Source organism: Xenia sp. Carnegie-2017, unplaced genomic scaffold (genome assembly GCF_021976095.1).
Source record: "Xenia sp. Carnegie-2017 unplaced genomic scaffold, XeniaSp_v1 HiC_scaffold_16, whole genome shotgun sequence".
NCBI classification, from domain to species: Eukaryota; Metazoa; Cnidaria; class Anthozoa; order Malacalcyonacea; family Xeniidae; genus Xenia; species Xenia sp. Carnegie-2017.
In genome coordinates, this window is record NW_025813469.1 from 13,614,215 (window position 1) to 13,635,968 (window position 21,754).

A 21,754-nucleotide genomic window follows, 5' to 3' on the forward strand; every position below is an offset into this window, starting at 1 on the left:
GTTCATCTTAGACAACGTTGTTTCAACGTTACAACATAACTTCCTTACCGAATGTTAATTTTAACGTTTAACCAACGTTGACACAACGTGGTTAAAATTTGAATAAGAAAAACAACGTGGTAAGAACTTTGTATTAACGTTATGTCACAACGCAACTTAAATACAACCTTCAGCCAACGTTAAAAAAACGTCGTGTGCTAGCTGGGGATTTTGTGAAAGTATCTTGCTGGGAAGTCACGCATTCGTTGTGAAAAAAATACGCCACGATTTTAGCCAAGTGGGCCTTCTGTTAGATGTTTTTCTGTGCTAGAACGTTGAACCTTGGAAGGCGTATATTCGTATATTCAGGCGTGCCCGACTGATCTCTTTTCAAAGTGTACTTGCGGGGGAGGTAACTTCTGTTGGTAAGGGCATTAAACGTTTACAAGTATTATTTTTGACTCTGGCAAACCTTAACATGCTAATGACTCATAGAAACCTGTATTGCAGCTCTTTGTATTTAAAATTTTGAAAAAGACACAATCTGCGTTCTTTTTTTAACAAATTCTTTTGCAACTGTCCAATTGCAAATTTCTAGCGCATATCGAGCGAAAGGTTATTGTGCTGATTTTCCATATTTGCGAATATAATATTGAATAACTTTTGAGAAATATATGCATTGAATGGAATCTTACAGCAGATGCAGTAGTTAACGAAAGAAGCAAGTATATATGCACAACAAATAAAGAAAGTAAGGTGGTCAACGTTACAGAATTTTCAGCTTTAAATATTAGTGTTTTAGGCTGCATATATCATAAAATAAATTGAATATTCACTGTCTATATAAACTATGAATATACTCAATGCTTCATTGACTTTGACCACAATGAGTTTCTATACAACATGTTTGATAATTAGAACGGCTGCTAAGAGAAAAGCGTTCATGCTGACTTTATTGCTTTACGTTTGCCGATAAGAAATTTACAAAGAAGGCTCTAGCACAAAACCTTAACGTCATTAAACTATAAACTTTAACCTACAGATTAAAAGAGCGTGTGACAAAAAAGATTTCTTGAGGGAAAGTGGCGTGAACGAACATTCATCGACAGTATCACAGTATAGAGAACATACAGTAGGACCAGTCCATTTAATTTTTACGTGCCACGTATATCTTATTACGTATGTGATTACCATATAAGCAGCCAGTAAATTGCATTGTGTGACAAATACGATTGACGAAATGGCAAACGGCAGCCAGTAAACGAATTAAATATACAGCAGCCAGTAGCACAGTGAAGTGGCCCTACTGTTTAGTCCCATAATGTGACATTAATAAGGATTAATATGGAGCTGAAAATATTCATAACAATACCTTATGTAAATAATTAGAAAGGAATTTGGCAATATACAATATGTAATTTTACATAATATTATGATTTAATTATAATGAATCACGATATGTTCACATGATGAATAATTTGTATATCTTCATGTATTGTTGAAATTTTGAAAGTCCACACATTAGTTTTGAAATTATCATATGCAATACTATCATTTGTGTGACGCAGTAGTTACATAATCACGCATTTCATTATTTCGTGACGCACGGGCGAGAAAACGTAATAGCAAGTATTTTATTGGTTTTTGGTCTTGGCGTTGCCAACACGCGTGGAGTTTTCTGATGATAGAGTATAACAAGATCCTGTTTTCTTTGCTTTCATCATTTCCGCTACATAGTGATATTTGAAAGAAGCCTGTGTTTGGTAAAGAATTTCAAGTCCCACCTATTCCTAAACGTACAGACAAAAAGGATCGGACGTAGGTGAGAGAAATTGTTTCTTATTTTCTTGATTTGTACTTGTGCTTTTATGAAATTTACTAAATAAAACAAAAATATTCACCAAATATTGGGAAATACTATAAATACCGGCCAAATGTAGCTGATAAATAAACCAAATGTGATTTTGTTTAAGTTGAGAGTGTGAACCTTGCACGTAATTCGAAAGATATTTCCATACATGTTGTCAGCGTAAACTCTTGTTTCACATCTTCACATTTTCATGGTGACTTTGCTTTGCCATGACTTTATTTAAATCACATATTGAATTTACACGTGGCGTAATAAATATAGGTGAAAGCTTATATCCTGAATACATCTAAAATCACAATGTTTGCAACTATTTTATGAAGGATATCAGATCATTTAATAGTAAGATTCTTTTCATAGTAATTGAAGAACAGCATAGATATTTGCTGTATGTTCACTTTTAATTGCGGAAACTAATACATTTTTGTGGATGATGAATAATTATAAGTATATAAATACATGATTCCGAAAACAAATTTTGTATTCGAACTTCTTGCATTCTGTACACTACTTATAATGTTGACGAAAAATTATGAAAATTTAATAATTCTACAGCATTTCATGTCATTTTCAATTTGTGCATTTAAGATTTATAAAATTATACGCAGTGGGAGTCTGTTCAAAATCATTCAAGAATAGCGTAGATATTTGTAATATGCTCCCTCCACTTGGTCAAACGAAGCTGTCAACAAACGCCTTTCGGAAAAGTTCTTCAAGCCATTTATAGTGAAAGTGAAGAATTCACTTGTCTAAAATTGTTTTTATTTTCGACAAGCGGTATTTTAAATCTGCGCAAACTTTAATCTCTCCGTTGCAGTTTGAATAATATAAGAATTGTGAGATAATTAGGATATTGAACTAGACTTACCTGGTTTACTAGACGATTGGGATTTTATTAGCATCTACAGAGCAGAGATTACACGAGAAACTACGCATGCGCACATTGGTCATATTTCAAAGATAGTGGCCAAATGAACCGCCTAAATGTGCATATGAACGATATGCAGGAAGTCAGTAACATGATGGGTGCGCGTATAGTCTTTGCTCTGTAGACGCTAGTAGAATCTCAATCGAACTTTAACTTCAGTTAAGTCTCGTTCAATTTCCTAATTCTATTTGCATATACCGCAGAGATCCCACGAGATTTGAAAGTCATGTGGACACACTTCATGCCTACACGCAAATACGACATTAAGTTATAAACATATTTTAATTGGAGATGTATCAAACATACCAAGAAATAATAACAAATATGAATACAAAGTAATTCCTTCTTATTCACTTTACATGGAAGTATATGTGTTCTGGACTGCGTGCCAAGTTCAACTAAAGAGAATTCTCATGCAATATCTTTCTTATTGGGATGCATTGAAAGAATGGCATTCCCAAACTCCGCATCGTCACGTTGAGACACAACGTTCTTATTGTAAAATCGATGAAAAACGAAATCAGTTTTCCAACTTGCAGCTTTCAATATAGCGTTTATTGAAACATCACATTGCTTTGCTTTACTGGTGGCTGCGGCTCGTGTGCTCGTGTGCTATGTGTATTTCCCAGGGATATAGCAGACAGTTAACCATATGTCCCTGATTCTGCCCCACGCCCATATTTCCCTTGCAATTTTATCGCAATGGTGAGAGTGGCAGCCCCCTATGTGGTTAATATATGCAAGGGCTTTGGTATTGTCAATCATTACTTTAATGTGGGGGTGTGGACTAGATCTGTACAGAGAGATTGTAGCTCAAACAGTATTGCTTTGAGTTTCAGACAATTAATGTGCGAGTCTTTTTCGGGGATTGACCATTCGCCTACGGTGGACTGTTTGTCAATACTTGCGCCCATCCCTCAGTGCTGAAGGGAAGAGTTTCAATGTCGCATCAAAATTACCCCTGTTTGACTTAAGAGTTGTTGTTTTGTTCCAATGAAGATCACGATAAAACAGTGGGCCGTATTCATCGCCAGGAAAACAAGCTACCATCATACCAATTAACTTGGCCACTTCCCGTATGCTAGGAGAGTCAGATTTTAGCACCCCCCTGGCAACCTCACATAATTTGTTGTGTTTCTCTCTGGTTATAGAGATCGTCATATCTATTGAATTTAACACAAACCCTAAATATGAAAGATTTTGATGTGCAGTGCGGTGTTTTGAAATTAAATGAAGATATGATCTTCGCACTTTGCTGGACAATTTAGGCAATTGTTTCATGAACCTGAAAAATTCAGGTGACTCAACGGGATCCCGTTTGAGCTCTTTTAGGTTTAATATAATTCTAAAAGATCAATCTTTCTTTGCTCTAAGAAAACGTGACTATCGACATTTTGGACTTTTGAAGGAGATATTTTTATGGAATTGGATTGTTTCAGCTGGACTGGGTACGGTGAAAAATACTGCTTTCTATGTGTTTTCCCCCTGTCTTGACTTTTCTCTTGTGTTGGTTTTAATAATTGTTGCTTTGTTGGTTCTGCTTTGCAAATGACCGCCCCGACGTTGGAATAAAAAAGGCACATTGTTATTATATGAGCTGGTAGAGCGTTGATCGTTGCGTTTCCGTTTTTGGCTTGTCAGTTGCTGTGCAGCCTTTTTGCTTTCTTTTACTGTTTTCAGGCGTTCCTTTAAATCATCACCAAACAGTTCTGCAGCAACAGGTTCTTTGCTACTACATATCGCCTTGTAATTTTCATCAGGGTCAACTTTAAACAAGTCCCTGCGGCGCATGTTCAGATCATGATTAGCTAAAGCGAAAAGCACAATAGATGTGGACAGCCCATCCCAGACTACATCTGGTGTTGGTGCAGATATTGTAAGGTTTGTTCCAAGAGAGGTAATATTCGTTCCAGCAATTTGTGAAATCGGAATGAGGCCCTTTATTAAGGCTTCTTGTAATTTTTGTAGACGTGCATCCATGCTACGTGTGGATTTCCTAACAATGTCCCAAGTTTCTGGGTTCACCTTTGTAACTCTTAAAAGGTCACAGTTTGCGGGTCATTTTACTCCTTCCTTCCGTTTTGATAATGTTTGGTCGTTTAGTCCAGTGGACAAAATTCTGGTCAGTATTTTTGAAATTTTAGTTGGCAATGGTTGGTCTATCGGTTTATTCTCAGTTACTTCGTGAATCAGCTCATCTACCAAAGCATCGCTTTGGTTTGCTAGAGCTGGAGAAGTATTGGCAACTGCAGCAGCAGCCCGTTTGTTGAGTGTTCGTCATCAGTTTCACCTTCAGACATATCGTCACCATCGTTCATTTGGTGTGCAGCATCAAAAGCCTGCTTGAGCTCTTTTACGACAGGAGCAAAAGTATTCATCAAACAGTAAGTTGATCGACTTTTCTGTTAAGGTCATCCAAAGTAGTTCTTCCGTCATTTCCTTTTTCTAGGAGATTGTTGTTGTTGGCTTTAGCAGGGTGTTTATACCCGGCTCCGCCAGATTTGCTCATTTTCCCTTATAGACGAGACCCTTTCTTTTTTGGTTCATCGTCTACATTCACGTCTCCTAATAATCCCAAAAGCGTCGGATTAGGATGGATATACAAGAGCGTCAAGTCGTCAGCTTTCACAATTGCTTCGCTGACTTGTGCCATGTGTTGTTCAATAGATTATCTAACCACAGAAAAAGAGTTTGCCGCGCAAACCAGGGCGGATCCAGAGTATGTCAAATACGTCGTGCGAGTGATGTTTGAAATTTAAAAATTACCTATTCACATTAATTAAAATTCATTAATTATTCTTACTTTATTATCGCATTTACTTCGTGATAAAAATCCAGCTTTATTTATTATTGAAAACTAATGACTAATCCAATGAATATCTTGTTGGTAACCAGATCAACTGAATTTTACTTGACCTGGAATAACCGGCCATTGAGTTCTATAAGACCTGGAGGGGAAATGTCAACAAAAATTACTATAAATTATTAGCACGCGGCTGCGTGGTCAAAAACATGGCGGACTTTGGTTGTCGAAGTCAGCGGAAAGACGCGGGCTCTAAAAATAAAATTTTTTTCGCCCACCCGGATTTGACAACCACAATTGCAATTATATAAATTATCAATGACAAGCACAAAAACTTTTAGAAATTTTATCTTTAAGCATGCTGCAAACTTGTTTGGTGTACGGAGGCTGAAGTAATGCCAGAAAAGGAAACATTTCATGACACCTTTAAGCAACGTAAGATTGTTTACTATTCAAAGTGTTTAGTGTTTTGTTTTAAGTCAATACTCCAAGTGTGATGGTATATATTTTGTGAATGTTTTTACTCCTAAGTTATAATTTAAGTTGTGTTTATCCAGTCTTATTTGTTCTTTACTTAATCGCTTGCTACACGAGGCAAAGCAACCAATTTTTATCGAGATATGCGTATCTTAAAACTCCTTGTTTCAACTCAGTTTACATTTAAGAAATGGAAGAATTTTCATGATATTTTTCTGAAAATATGAAGCAAATATTAAGATCAGAGCTGTATTGAAATGAAATGCAGTGCAGGATTAATTAATGAGCTCTTTGGTACATGTCGTACAATAAAAAATACCTGTATTAAACAGCTAACGTGGACAATTTGACAGATTATGGACAATCATGATGATGGTGTGTAAAGGTTTGCTTTTTGCTAAAAGTTTTATAAATGCCATCTGGTGTTTCTGTAAATGAACTGTTTGTTATAGTAAACAGGTTAGTACATGGAAATCAAGAAAAAAACTACTTTGTTCAATAATGTGCCAAATTATGCTCCTACCTTGAAATATTTGCTCAAGATAAGCTTATGATGACATGCATGAAACATTAAATACAGTACTGCATCATCTGACAAAATCTATACATTTTTCATATCCGGGTGATTAAAAATTCACATAAGATGCATTGGTTGCAATGAAGTTGAGTGTGGAAGAAGCAAAAATTGATGGCAAAGAACTTTTTATGTCTTGAAGAATTGCGATATCATTTAAAAGAATATAAGAAGCAATCTAGTAAAAGAAGCGACATCTGTCTTCAACATGAGACTTTTCCAGTTCTGAATAGTTTCTTTGTACAAAATACTATTTTAGATAAACTTGATTTTTAAGTCATTCACTGATATTTTTATCTAAAGACGAAAACAAAAATTCAAAGGCATAATGTAAAATTCAAAAGTTTGTCAAGTTGTTTGAACCTAGAAAAAATTAGTATAGGTAACTGTAATTTGTAAGGACACAAGGGAAAAGTAGTGCAAGAAGGTTAGCATTTTTGAGAATTAATAAGTTCTTCTTGACATACATTACAAAAGGCCATAATATTATAAATAATGACTGTACAACAACAATTATACAACATACTAAATATCTTGACCCACATTAAATTATTTAAACAGATTTGCCTTCATGCAGCAATAAGAAAAGTGTTATGTCAGATAAACCAATGCACTTTAATTTAAGAAATCGCATTTTCAATGGGAAATTAATGTAGTTCTGTTCAGTAGTAGATCCATGGTTGTCAATGACAATCCCCTTTCTAATATCTTGGCTCAAAACACAACCAGCAACATGATTATAGAACTTCTGAATTTCGTTCTTTTGCTTTCCTAGTTGGAGATATTTTCTCAGTATATTTATCAGAATATCATAATACCTTACAAGACACCCAGAATCAATCCTACCAAAAAACACTCAAAAAAAGTACATACCTACTTATAGTATATTTCCAGTCGACTTGAGTCGTAGGGGTAAGCTAGCTTTTTTCTAACTCCTTTTTGGACATTTTAACTAAGATTTACTCATCTATTCAAGAAAGACAGTTGCACCAAGCTGTTAACAAACAGTCAAAAACACAAGTAATGCGCATGGGATTATGCATTAAAGCTTAACAACACATTGACTGTGTAAAGAAAGCCGTTTGATATTTATTTCTAATATAGCTAAAACATTACTTGACTAAATGTACATTATTTTACAGTAGATTTACCTCATTTAAATGTGTGTGTCTATTTCACAAAAACCTGAAGCATTATTTTCAATATTTTATGCTTACGGTATCGTGGTTGTTTTCGCTGGTTGTCATTGATATAAGCAGGAATAGAGATCCGGGTTCGGGAGGGAGCGAATGTTAAAAATTTTTCTCAAAGTGGAAGTTATGACAACCAGAATCCGCCATTACCGCCATGTTTTTGACCACGGCGTCCAGGCCCTTTCCCCCTTCAGGTCTTATAGAACTCAATGTAACCGACTAATAAGCGGGGTGGCTTGACTGGTTCTACTGATAAAGGAGTCTATGAACGGCAAAAACGCTTATTTTATTGGTTAATGGCCAGATCAGTAGACAGTCTAGAATGGTCTCGACTGATAAGAGGGGTGGCCGGACGTATAAGGGAGTCCAATTGCTATATTACAATTGGTTCATTTGAATTTTTGTTTCATTTTGATTGGTTTGACCGATTTCGACTGATAGCCAACTAAACTAACAAAGTCAAGCTCAATTTCTGAATTGAATGTTTGATCGTTTCATAGTAATGTTTATAAGCATGATAGAAACTAAACTACAATCAGATGGAATTTATGGAAATATTTTACAAATTCGTATATTGACATGAATGCTGCTGTCCAAACTGTTAATTTTTTCAAGAGGGTGAAAAATTTATAGATAAATTGTAAATGCTTGGCAAAGACGATCTCGCGAGCGACATTTCAGTCATTGATTTTCAAAAGAATGCCAACATTTTTTTGAGTTTTATCAGCAGAAATTTACATCCAAAATCTTAAGTAAAGGACAACTGAAGTGTATGCATGAATGTAATATATCAAAGTCAATTTATGCGAGTGTGTGATGCGATTTATGTTAATAAGGCGTATGGTAAGCAGATTGATGCTTCTAAAATTGTTGTTGCCGAAGGACTTTTAGCTATGATTTCTTTAGTGCTTGGGGAATCGTGGCCGTTATATGGCAGCAAAATCCTACATTCCTGCAAATATATTTCAATGGACAAAAAATCTGTAGCCATAAGGCGCCATACACTTATTTACTTTATCATAAACAAATGTTTGAGACTTTTCAGTTCATGATCATTGATCATTCAATCATTGGACAGTTAAGATTTGAGAAAACTAACATTGATTGCATGAGAAACTGTTTACTATAACCTGTGATTTTGTGTCTTCTAATCCATGAAGCTTTTTATTTTGACAATTTGACTGGAATAGTATTAAAGCTGAGTATTTCACATACATGAAATGTTGTCCCGTGTCACATATCGTCTCCTTTTCTAACTGAACACCTCATGTAGAGATGTTAAGGTGTGTTGATCTACGGCTCATACCAGATTAATTGCCATAAATTCCAAAGGGCTATTGATGTATGAAAAGCATTTTCTATAAAGTAAAAATGTGTTATTATGTATGCAGATGAATCATGAAATTTGGCAAAACAGCAAAGTATTTTTTATGATCACTAGGTAATTTTTCTGATGATCATTATAATTTCTAAACTAAATTATATCAGATTTACATTTAAACGAGCTTTGATCATATGAAAAAATATTTATCATAACCAGTAAGCATGACACATGAACCAATTTTAACATTCATGCAATTATAAAATTAAAGACATATTCGTCACATTCTGTTTGTATTTGCAAATACAATGCTACTAGTGATTGCTATATAGCACACCTTGCATATACTTACAGAAGATAATAGTCTAGTGAAATGCCTAATAAACATTTATGGCATTAAGCTGTCCTTAACTGCAAATTTTCACTCTGATAATTTTTGCTTAATTTTTGGCAGAAAAAAATTTTGACTTGTTTTCTCAAAAGGTGAATTTCCTGGCACTGATAAGGAGATGGGTAAAGGGTTAAGATAAACTTGCATGGTTTGAAGTCTAGCTTTTCTATATCTATGAACTGTCCCTTGTAGTACCAAATTTCTAACTTAACTAATTACATAGAGGTTTGAATGGGGGTCTAAGCCCTATTCAAGTATTGTTCACTTCATTTTTTTTTTGAAAAAAAACGTAAGCAAAAGGTGTTGTTTTTACTCAAAAACGATGCCCACAAAATACATTTTGTATTGCTCTAAAACGCTGAAAATGGCATTTTCAAGGCTCCTAAATTCAAAATTTCTCAAGGGAGAACACCTCAGACCCTCCAGGTGCAAAACGCCTCCGACGTTTTATGACTGATGTTTGAAAAATCCTAGATCCGCCCCTAGCGCAAACTCAGTGGTTATGTAGGTGTTTTGTCCTGTATTGTTTTCTAGAACTTTTTTGTCGTTCTACACAGCAGGATGGCATATTATTTTATGGACTATTCGTATATGACCAAACACGCCATTTGTAATGGCGGTGAGTAAGGTAGAGAATGACCAATGTGCGTATGCGTAGTATCTCGTGGGATCTCTGTAGTAGATGCCAATAGAATTAAAATGTTCAAAGCTCTTTGATATTAAAGATAAATCGAATTTATATAAAGTTAAAGTTATTCTAACGAAAACGTCATTCTAATTTATAAGTTTATACAAAAAATTATTACGCTCACTAAACATATCACTATACCAAATGATGCAATTATCTGAACCAGCTCTTCACGACAGGTTGTTAGTTTGCTGTTCTTGCTCTTCTCAAGACCAGATCTTTTGCCTTTTGTCTTTCCTCATATAATGTGCCATTTTGACATCAGCTCCTTGTCTGTGTTGTTACGTTTTCAGGAATGCTTTTGCATTTGTTCTCCTTCCTTTTCTCCTCATTGTCGGCCAGTCAGAATAAGTGGCAACATCAAGACAATGCACTCAACGAAGCCGATGATTCATATAAACATTTAGACATTTGAGTTAATAACTTTTCATTCTTAGGCACTTTGTAATCACGCACTTTGGTTTGAGAAGAAAGAAATAAATGACATGAGCTTCATATGCGACTTAAGGCGACTCATACGTTTTTGTCATACGAGCGTTGCAAATGGTTCGTTAGATCAGCTCTTGATTTTAAACTGTTAACAAAGTCTCGCATATACAGCGAAGGATTGTAGCTAGTATATGTAGGAGTTTTATGACAAAAATGTATGGTTATTTTTCATACCATCGATAAAAACGTTTAATTTCAAATTACTAAATATCAGTAAAATAATTACTCTGCTGAACAAACGTCAGGAGTGGAACGCCTTATATGTTCTAAATAAATGCTAGTCTTCTCCTAATTTTCCATCGTTAATATAAATTTTTAACAAAGTAAGATCATATTAGCTTGGTTCCCAGTGTTTTACTAACCAGTCAATACTCCCTAACAATGACTCCTGTATCCAAATTGTTGATTTACATTATGTATTCAATGCATTTTTTAAAGGAAACGAAGATGGAAAAGTGTCTTGAATATCTACCAATAAAAAGCTTTCCCTGGTTTGAAAGTCTGATGCTTATTCTATTTGGCGTATTTGGCACTTTTGTAATTGGTTTATCAGTAAATTCAGACAGTCATAATTCATTTCATTGTTTTAATGAGATTATATCAAAGACCAAAGAAACCTCTCTTATGAAGAACATTGAATCAAGTTGTTGGAGACAATACAAAAACGATTTACTGTACAACCAGCCTATTGTTCTGATGGTGACCTTAAATGTGAGTGTTGTCTTAGTTTTGAGTGTCGTCTATGGATATTTTGTGAAGCATGGAGTTAAAAGGTTTGAAAACGTTGATCCATCAGTTAACAGTGATAGTGATAGTGAAAATTTATTGGCACAATATCCTCAAGACGCTCAGTTCAGAAACGCTTCATTTAATGATCGATTTTGCCTTTATTTAACATACATGTTTTATTTAATTATTCGTCTTATCAGTTTGATCATATTTGTTGCCATACTTTTCAAAGCAAAATTTCCCAACAACTTCTCCTGTTCGCTGCATGAAACGTCAAAAGAAGCTTTCACTTCGTTCAACGTCACAGTTCTCAACTGTAAAAATGATGGTGGGGATAAAAGTGAAACCATATTCTATGTTGTTGCAGCTGCTGATGTTGTTTTGATGATACTGACAATTTTTGAGTTAATATATTTGGCTTATATGTTCTACAATTTCAGAATTTTTGCTTCAGAAAACGAATTTTTCACGGTTTTCATCTTGCAAAAACGTTGTGTGTTTCCAAAACGGTTGAAAAGAATTAAAAAAACCTACAAAGAATTTGAAATATTTGAAGACTTTGGTGGTGATAAAAAGGACTGGCGCAAGCTTGACGATATTTATGTGAACGTCATAATCCAAACAGAAAGGCAAAGTACGAACGCTTACCCAGAAACTTTTCGAAGGCATGAAATTTTTAATTGTCATTTCGACATTCAAAGCAATACCCAAAAGTTGACAAAAGTGACTGAAATTTTTAAGCCAATCAAGGGTGAGCAAGAGTTGTTATATCCACGTTCTATTTTGGTTATTGGTAGGCCTGGAATTGGTAAAACTATGTTAACAAACAAAATAATGCATGAATGGAAAAACAATAAAGATGAATTTTGGCATGACAAAATAGTCTTGTTATTGCGATGTCGTGCTCTAAAAACTGGATCAATAACACTTAAAAACATGTTAATTGATTGCGATGGATTCTCATGCAAGCTGTTTCCTCAAATTTACGAAGATATACTTAATTATCCAGAAAAAGCTGTCTTTATCATTGATGGTCTTGATGAATTGTCTATAGAAAATGAAGGTGGAAGTACCGCTGGCCCTGTAAAACATGATGCTAAAATGCCAGCATTTCAAATTTTAAGTATGTTAGTAAAAGGAGATCTGCTACATGGTAGCACTGTTCTTATAACATCACGACCTACAGCAGAACATGCGTTTGAAAAGCTAAAATTTCGCAGGACTATCGAAATTTTGGGCTTTTTTGAAGATCAGATGAAGGAATATGTCGACAAATTTTGCCAGGAAGATAAGAGTAGCAGAGATTTGATTTTGAATTGTATCGATAGTTCTAATGAAATTCGTAGCTTGTGTTATATCCCCGTCAATGCATACATTGTCTGTCTGACCCTAAAAGAATGCTTTATAAATGATGCAAAATTTATTCCAAAAACTACCACTGAATTGTACAAAAGAGCAGTCAAGATCTTAATTTGGAAACACCATCCACGTTGTAAAGATGGATCAATACCAAAAACTAACAAAGGATATCTGGTCAAAGATTTGCCGAAAGAACTTGACAATGACATGACGATAATGAAAAATATTGCAAAAAAAGGAATTGAGACAGGGAGTTTGATTTTTGATGAACCAAATTTAGCAGATAATAAAAATTTAGCCAATTGCGGCTTTTTTCATCAATTACCAGATAAACAACGTGATCTTTATTGTTTTCTACATTTGACTCTTCAAGAATTTCTTACTGCATGGTGTGTTGTTGACGATTGGCGAAACATTGAAAAGTTTTTGGATGATCATGCTGAAGATCCAAAATGGTATATGGTGGTGGAGTTTATTGCTGGTTTAGTCGGAGATACAAAGAAAAGAGGAAAGATTAAAGACATCAGTGTTGTTACAAACAGGTATGATATTATTTTTAAGTGCTTGAAATACCTGCTTATGGAAGTATGTTTCAATTCTCTTAGACTTTAGTTTTTTAATCTAATTTATTCTATTCAAACTAAAAATTTCTTAATTTGGTGGCGAAATACTTAATTACGAGTTCTCTACACTAGGAGTATGACGTGAAAATCTTTTGTCTTTCATACACACTCATACGATGTACGAGTGTAAAAAACGCAAACACCAATTAACTGTTAAACGTGTGTTACGCACATCAACAACACATGAATAAATTATACACTTCAAAATTAGGTTATGACACAGTTACCAAACTTTGCAAAGCTGTGTAGCCCGGATCGATGACAGTGGAGTGGTCAACCGTCAAATTTAGTCCAGTTATGCATATATTCTCGAGTTTATTAAATGCAAACACAATAGACTTAAAAAAATAATTAAGAACCAAAAATCCTCTAAAATCTACATCGCAAGACTAAAACTTACGGTTCGCTACATATCTTATAAATGATTTTGGTTTGCAAAGTTGGCCTTTTGTAAAGAAGCAAACTCTCAGAGCATTGCATGTTACTGCATATGTTAATATTATTTTACTCAAACCTCGTATATTAATGAGTATATCAGTAACACGTACTTTCTTGAAACCTAGCATGTTATTGAGTAGAACATATTTCACTCAAATTTTAAAGGACACCAATTTTTCTTTAAAAAGCGTTGTTCCCATATAGTTGAAATTGTAAGTTAAGTGCAGAAAAAGCAATCACTGACGTAAAAGAAATGATATGAGACAAGGGTGTATTGCAAAAATTTTAACTAGGGGGGCTCTCTGATATATATCACCAGCAGGGCAAAAAAGATTAAAGTAAGTTTTTTTTAAATCTTAAGAAGAAGGGTAGACTTCCCCCCCAAGCACACCACCCTCCAATGTGTACCCTGATATGGGAACGCTAGTCGGCGATAGCAATTGACAGCAAATTTAATTATTCTAATCAGCAGATAGAAACTAGTTGCTACGCAGCAATGACTGATCTAGGACTTTTGAAACGTAATTCAAGAAACGCCAGAACCGTTAGCTATCTTGGGGGGTCCGGAAAATTTTGGTTTTCAATGTCTCGGAAGTGCAATTTCCGGCATTTTATATCAAGTGCTAATCATATTTTGTAGACGTTGTATTTGCATAAAACTAACAGTTCAGTAGCATTTCTATTTGAAATGGTGAACGATACTTACTTAATTGGCTGTTTTGCCAAATTTTGGGGCTACGCAGCATTCTAAGTAACACATATTGCTACAAGCCTTGGAATATGGAGTTAATTGAAACAGACAATTGAAACAAATGAACGCCATAAATTAAGAAATTTACTGCCAAACAAAAATAACTGTAAATATAGCCTGAGAAGTAAACATAAATATATAGTTCCGCTTGCTCGCACCAACAGAGCAAAGAACTCGTTCATCCTGTCCTTGTGTACATAAAGTTACACAAAAGTGGCCAGGTATGGAGTTTTCTTTGTCTCTGTTGGTGTTAGCAAGTACCATTTTTAGATACTTATTTTTAGATTTTTAGATACTTATTGTTAGATACTTATTTGTTAATATAATTTTACTAAATTAGATATTTGCAATTCAGCCGCAAGGCTGCAATTAATATTTTAATAAACTACCTACCTACCTACCTACCTACCTTAAGACATTTAAGCTTTAAAAAAGGAAAAATTATCAGAATTTTTAGTCAACAAAATCACGATGCTCTTAGTAGATAGTTGTATTTTAAAACAAATAATGATTTAAATAATAGAAAAACTTAGCAATTTTTAAAAAGTTGCTTGTAGGCTCAGAATTTTCACCATGATGATCTTTGGCTGCCTTGGGGCTCATGTTATTTTGTTACGTTTTCAACGAAATTGTACAAAAATGTCGAACAAAACTCATTAAACAAAATTTTCGCACACTTAAAAAATTACCCGTACCCAGAGGCGTAACTAAAACGTTAATTGGGGAGTGTATATTTCTATATTCTGTTGTGCCCTAATGATTTCTTTTACAATTCAAATTACTTTCAAAAGAAATCAGTTGGACACAACGGAATATATGAATATATACCCACCCACCCCCTAATTAACGTTCTAGTTACGCCACTGGCCGGACCCAAAGCTCATTCTCCCTTTATATTGCAATCGATTTTTTACGCTTTGCATCAAAGCATAAATATTGCCATTAAGAACACTAACCACGATAGGCTAACGCATGTGCGTGTTTTTTTTTGAAATATCGGCGTTGAGAATAGGGAAGGTTCTTTGTACTTATTGCTAAATATCCCATTTAATTACAACAATTACAACTATATGCAAACTAGGCTTATGCATTATGGTAACATTAATCGTTTGTGAAAAGATAGGGGGCATTCTGCCAATATGCTGAACATTCAACATCGTAATTGCAATTTACAAACTTCCGAATCAACAATAGCAGACATCAACAATATGGTTGCTATTATGTTATTATGTTATTGCTCTTTCTGTTGAGTTTGAATGTGAGATTAAAGTTATTATTCACGATTGTTAACAGTACGTTTTTGTTTCATATATTCGTCATCATTTCTCTGAGAATAAAGAGGCCCAAACACAAACCTAAAATGATAATTTTACATACTGGGGGGGGGTGTACTTTTTTCCAAATCTGTAGGTTAAAGGCACATGTTTTGAAAATGAGTTTTTAATAAAAAAGGCTTTTGCAAGAGAGACAAACGTCGTAAAAAGTTTTGTGTGTATAGAAATTCCTGAAAAAACGATCCAGATAAAAGTAGCTATAATTTTACATGACAAATAATCTCTTTTACATCTATATACAGTAGAACCTGTTTTAAGCAGTCACATATGGAGATTTCTTGTGTGATCGTTTAGTACAGGTTGACCGCTTATTATAGTTCTTTAGGAAAATCACCAAATGCGCTACGTGTTATATTTAACAAACTAAAGTTGACCAATCGGTATTGTTCGTTAACATGCCAAATAACATTACTATATAAGGCACTTTTTTTTCTTAGTTTGAACTAGAAATTAAAAATAGTATACATAAAAATGTCACGGCTCAAACTGCTGAAAAACAATCATTTGCACATATTCCGTGCGTATATCCCTTTTGTGGAGACATGTTTTCTTGTCAATGGCTGAAGGACGTAAGAAACGTTAAATTGCTGGCGTTATTGTTCACACGAACAGAAAATATTGTTGGATCTTTTAAGTCATCTTACGAAAGATAAATACAACATAAAGTCATGTATACAATATAAGTGACATGTTCCAGGAAAAATATTTAATTATATATTTTATTATGGGGTGTATTTACTTAACCTGACCGTTTAATACAATTTTAAAACAATAAAAAATTAAGTTTTCGACATTGAAAAAGGTGACCGCGTCCGCTTATTAGAGGTGACCGTTTAATAAAGGTCGCTTTAACAATATTTACACCATGAAACTTCGGGACTTTGCCAATTAACCGCTTAACAGAGTGTGACAGCTTAATACGGTGCCGCTTAATACATGTTCTACTGTTTAAGTAAATTTACAAATATTTTGTTTCTTATAAACTTGCTCCGTGGCGTTGGGAGGCACATACATGACGTACAATTATGATTTGTTTTTTAAATGAAATTTTCGGCGAATTAATTAATCAAGACATGCCTAAATGAATTTTGATTCCTCTCACCTCTCCCATGCAGTTAACTATCACGCTGCCAACGCAACTGAACTGGCTGTTCTGAAAAGTAGCAAGGAGTTTTTACTTTCATGTAATATTAATTTGCACTTGGCATTGGTAAACGTTGTGTGCATTATCTGATTTATTTTAATTTATTTCTAAAAGATTATAGCTAGCTATTGTTACCAAAGTTGTTTTACAAAAAGTTCTAATTTCATGATGCTTTTCTTAAGGGCTTTATTTTTTTGAACAATTTAAACCAAACTCTCAAAAGTTTTACAACACGGTATATTTTATAATTACAGGTTAAAAAGTTGGATCTCACATTTATTTTTCTCAGAGGGTAATAAAGCACTTGGTTTTCTTGGAATGAAGTGCTTATACGAATTACAAGACGACGATGAGATGAGATCAGCTTGCGAGTCAAATAATTTTTCTGAAACAATATCCATTGATAACGTTTCTTTCACGCCTCTTGATTCAAACGCCTTCTTTGAATTTCTCTCTGAATGCCGACAATTAAGAAAACTCGCGTTTTTTTCATGCCAATTTCCTGATAATCATAGCGTCGTTAGATTGTCAAAATACTTGTCAAAAGTTAAAGCATGCAATGTAGTCTCTTTGAAAATTAATTCATGTCGTGTTAATGATATATCAAAACATCTTAGTGAAGCTTTAAAAAGCGAAAATTGTAAACTTAGTGAATTGGAAATTAGGAAAAACAATTTAGGTAAAGAAGGTGCTAAATATCTTAGTGAAGCTTTAAAAAGTAAAAACTGTAAACTAAGTGAATTGGATATTCGTTTTAATAAACTTAAAGATCCAGGGGCTAATTTGCTTATTCAAGCTACGAAAGATGAGAACTGTAAACTTACTAAATTAAAGATTTGTGGCAACAATATAAGTAAACAAAGTGCTAAATCTTTTACTGAAGCTTTAAAAAGTCAAAATTGTAAACTTACTGAACTTGATATTCACTTTCACACTTATGCCAATAAAAATACAGAAACACTAAGCCAAGCTTTAAAAAGTGAGAATTGTAAATACGTTGAACTCTTTATTCTTGAAAGCTTTCTAACTGCGAAAGAGGCTGAATGTTTTAGCGAAGCTTTAAAAAGTAAGACTTGTAAACTTATTAAACTGGATGTTAGTAATACTAAATTAGCAGCTGAAGGTGTCAAGTATCTTAGTGAAGCTTTGAAAAGTGAGAATTGTAAGCTTACTGAATTGGTTCTTAATAGAAACAATATAGATTATGAGGGTGCAAAATCTCTTAGTGAAGCTTTGAAAAGTGAGAATTGTAAGCTTACTAAATTGTCTCTTTTTTATAACAATATAGGTGATGAAGGTGCAAAATCTATTAGTGAAGCTTTGAAAAGTGAGAATTGTAAGCTTACTGAATTAGATCTTTCTTCTAACAAATTAGGTGATGAGGGTGCAAAATCTCTTAGTGAAGCTTTGAAAAGTGAGAATTGTAAGTCCACTGACTTGAATCTTAGTGGTAACAATTTGGGTGATGAGGGTGCAAATTCTCTTAGCAAAGCCTTGAAAAGTGAGAATTGTAAGCTTACTGAATTGGATCTTTCTTTTAACAAAATAGGTGATGAGGGTGCAAAATCTCTTAGTGAAGCTTTGAAAAGTGAGAATTGTAAGCTTACTGAATTGGATCTTTCTTTGAACAATTTAGGTGATAAGGGTGCAAAATCTCTTAGTGAAGCTTTGAAAAGTGAGAATAGTAAGCTTACTAAATTGACTATTTATCTCAACAATATAAGTGATGAAGGTGCAAAATCTCTAGGTGAAGCTTTGGAAAGTGAGAATTGTAAGCTCACTAAATTGAAACTTTCTGGTAACAATTTTGGTCATGAGGGTGCACAATCTCTTAGTGAAGCTTTGAGAAGGGAAAATTGTAAGCTTACTGAATTGGATCTTTCTTTAAACAAAATAGGTGATGAGGGTGCAAAATCTCTTAGTGAAGCTTTAAAAAGTGAGAATTGTAAACTTACTAGTTTAAATCTTAATAGCAACCAAATAGGAGAAGAGGCAAAATTTCTTAGTGAAGCTTTGAAAAGTGAAAATTGTAAGCTTACTGAATTGGATCTTTCTCATAACAGTATAGGTGAAGAAGGTGCAAAATCTCTTAGTGAAGCTTTGAAAAGTGAGAATTGTAAACTTACTGAATTGGGTCTTTCTTATAGCAATATAGGTGATGGAGGTGCAAAATCTCTTAGTGAAGCTTTGAAAAGTGAGAATTTTAAGCTTACTGAATTGGCTCTTATTAGAAACAATATAGGTGATGAGGGTGCAAAATCTCTTAGTGAAGCTTTGAAAACTGAGAATTGTAAACTTAGTAAATTGTCTCTTTCTGGTAACAATATAGGTGGTGGAGGTGCAAAATCTCTTAGTAAAGCTTTGAAAAGTGAAAATTGTAAGATTACTGAATTAGATCTTTCTTTTAACAAAATAGGTGATGAGGGTGCAAAATCTCTTAGTGAAGCTTTGAAAAGTGAGAATTGTAAGTCCACTGACTTGAATCTTAGTGGTAACAATTTGGGTGATGAGGGTGCAAATTCTCTTAGCAAAGCTTTGAAAAGTGAGAATTGTAAACTTACTAGTTTAAATCTTGAAAGCAACCAAATAGGAGAAGAAGGGGCAAAATCTCTTAGTGAAGCTTTGAAAAGTGAGAATTGTAAGCTTACTGAATTGGATCTTTCTTTTAACAAAATAGGTGATGAGGGTGCAAAATCTCTTAGTGAAGCTTTGAAAAGTGAGAATAGTAAGCTTACTAAATTGACTATTTTTCACAACAATATAGGTGAGGAAGGTGCAAAATCTCTTGGTGAAGCTTTGAAAAGTAAGAATTGTAGACTTACTGAATTGGCTCTTTCTTTTAACAAAATAGGTGATGAGGGTGCAAAATCTCTTAGTGAAGCTTTGAAAAGTGAGAATTGTAAACTTACTGAATTGGCTCTTTCTTTTAACAAAATAGGTGATGAGGGTGCAAAATCTCTTAGTGAAGCTTTGAAAAGTGAAAATTGTAAACTTACTAGTTTAAATCTTAGTAGCAACCAAATAGGAGAAGAAGGGGCAAAATATCTTAGTGAAGCTTTGAAAAGTGAGAATTGTAATCTTACAAAATTGGATCTTAATTATAACAATATAGGTGATGAGGGTGCAAAATCTCTTAGTGAAGCTTTGAAAAGTGAGAATTGTAAACTTACTAAATTGTCTCTTAATATTAACAATATAGGTGATGAAGGTGCAAAATCTCTTAGTGAAGCTTTGAAAAGTGAAAATTGTAAGCTTACTGAATTAGACCTTTCTTTTAACAAAATAGGTGATGAGGGTGCAAAATCTCTTAGTGAAGTTTTGAAAAGTGAGAATTGTAAAGATATTAAACTGGATATTGCTAAAAATAAAATAACAAAGTAAGGTGCGAAGTATCTTAAAGCTTTGAAAAGTGGGAATGATAAACTTAGTGACATTAGATATAAATTTTAACCATTTAATATATAAATTAATTTGGTAATTACATTAAGCATGCTTAAAGAATGTATATGTTTGACCTTACAGTGAAAACAGCCAGTAATCTTATTTTGATAAAATTAATTGAATTGTCCTTTTTTGGGGGTGTAAAAATCACTTGTTTTTATATCAATTTATGGTCTTTTGTTTAGCATTCAATGCTGAATCAATGTTCTACCTAAGAAATATTTTAATCAAATTATTTGACACATTGCTACAGCGATGGAAATGTGTTTTTTGTTTTTGTTTGTTTGTATCAATTTGTTATCTTTTGGCCAGCATGCTATCCTTGCAGAATTAGTGCTCTACAAATATGAAAACAAGTTTGAAAACTCCTGCTAATGTTTCTGAAGTTCCTTTTAAAGGTTTTTTGCAGAAACAAATGTCCGTCAGAACATATAGATAGATGTTAAATAAATAGATGTTTTCAATTATAATAAACTTAACAATATAACGAACGTGTTTGCCTCAGAGACGGGGTTAGTATGCATGTGTATTTTTGCAATGCTGATTCTAAAGTCTTTTCACTTTGGAAATCTTCTGGTTAGCAGGAGGTTTAAAAGAACTTGTTTTGTGGCAAAACTGTATAATCGTGCTGGTTATGTCAGTATGAGATCTGGTTTTATTTTTCCTGAAGATTGACAAGCGACAATCGGTAAAATAGGAATCCCTGAAAAGGCGGTGAAGATATTATGTGCATTGACCTTTGTGTTATGTTTTTGCCAGTAAACATTGATCATAAAAAAAACTCATTTCAATATACTATATAAAGGATTAACTGAATTAAAACTTTATGAAATGTATGTAGCATTGTATTTTTTTGCCAATCTCAAGTATTTGCAGTGTTGAAAAATAGTTAATTTCAGGCGCGGATCCAGACCGTGGCGAAAGTGGCTAGAGCCACGGTTAGAATTTTCAAACTTTTGAGATTATATTTCATGAATAAGGTTAGGAATTCTGCTGTATTTACTTGAAATACAGCAAATTGACCAACAATGTGTCTTCAATTGAAGAAATTAGATTTATATTTTTTATAATTTACTGTCTTTTTGATATGGTTTTTGAAAAAAGCACGAAAACTTCAAAATAAACCTCTTGCCTTTTTGTAAAATTTTACAGTTAAACGCATGCCGAATTTTATCGAGTTTGCTCGGAAAAGGTTCGTAACTTCGAAGCTGCGATTACAGCTTTA

General features: G+C 33.8%; 1 protein-coding gene and 1 pseudogene across 1 annotated transcript; one reads left to right on the forward strand and one right to left on the reverse strand.

The window, feature by feature from the left end:
• The first annotated feature begins 1,631 nt into the window (after positions 1–1,631).
• On the forward strand, positions 1,632–20,469 carry LOC124436126 (protein NLRC5-like). Its single transcript, XM_046986050.1, has 5 exons — positions 1,632–1,801; positions 11,149–13,340; positions 17,343–19,896; positions 19,948–19,963; positions 20,027–20,469. Exons 2-5 carry the CDS (start codon positions 11,158–11,160, stop codon positions 20,467–20,469), a joined length of 5,196 nt encoding a protein of 1,731 aa, XP_046842006.1. The 5' UTR covers positions 1,632–1,801; positions 11,149–11,157.
• LOC124436124 lies at positions 4,245–5,152 on the reverse strand (annotated as a pseudogene).
• Positions 20,470–21,754: the final 1,285 nt, after the last annotated feature.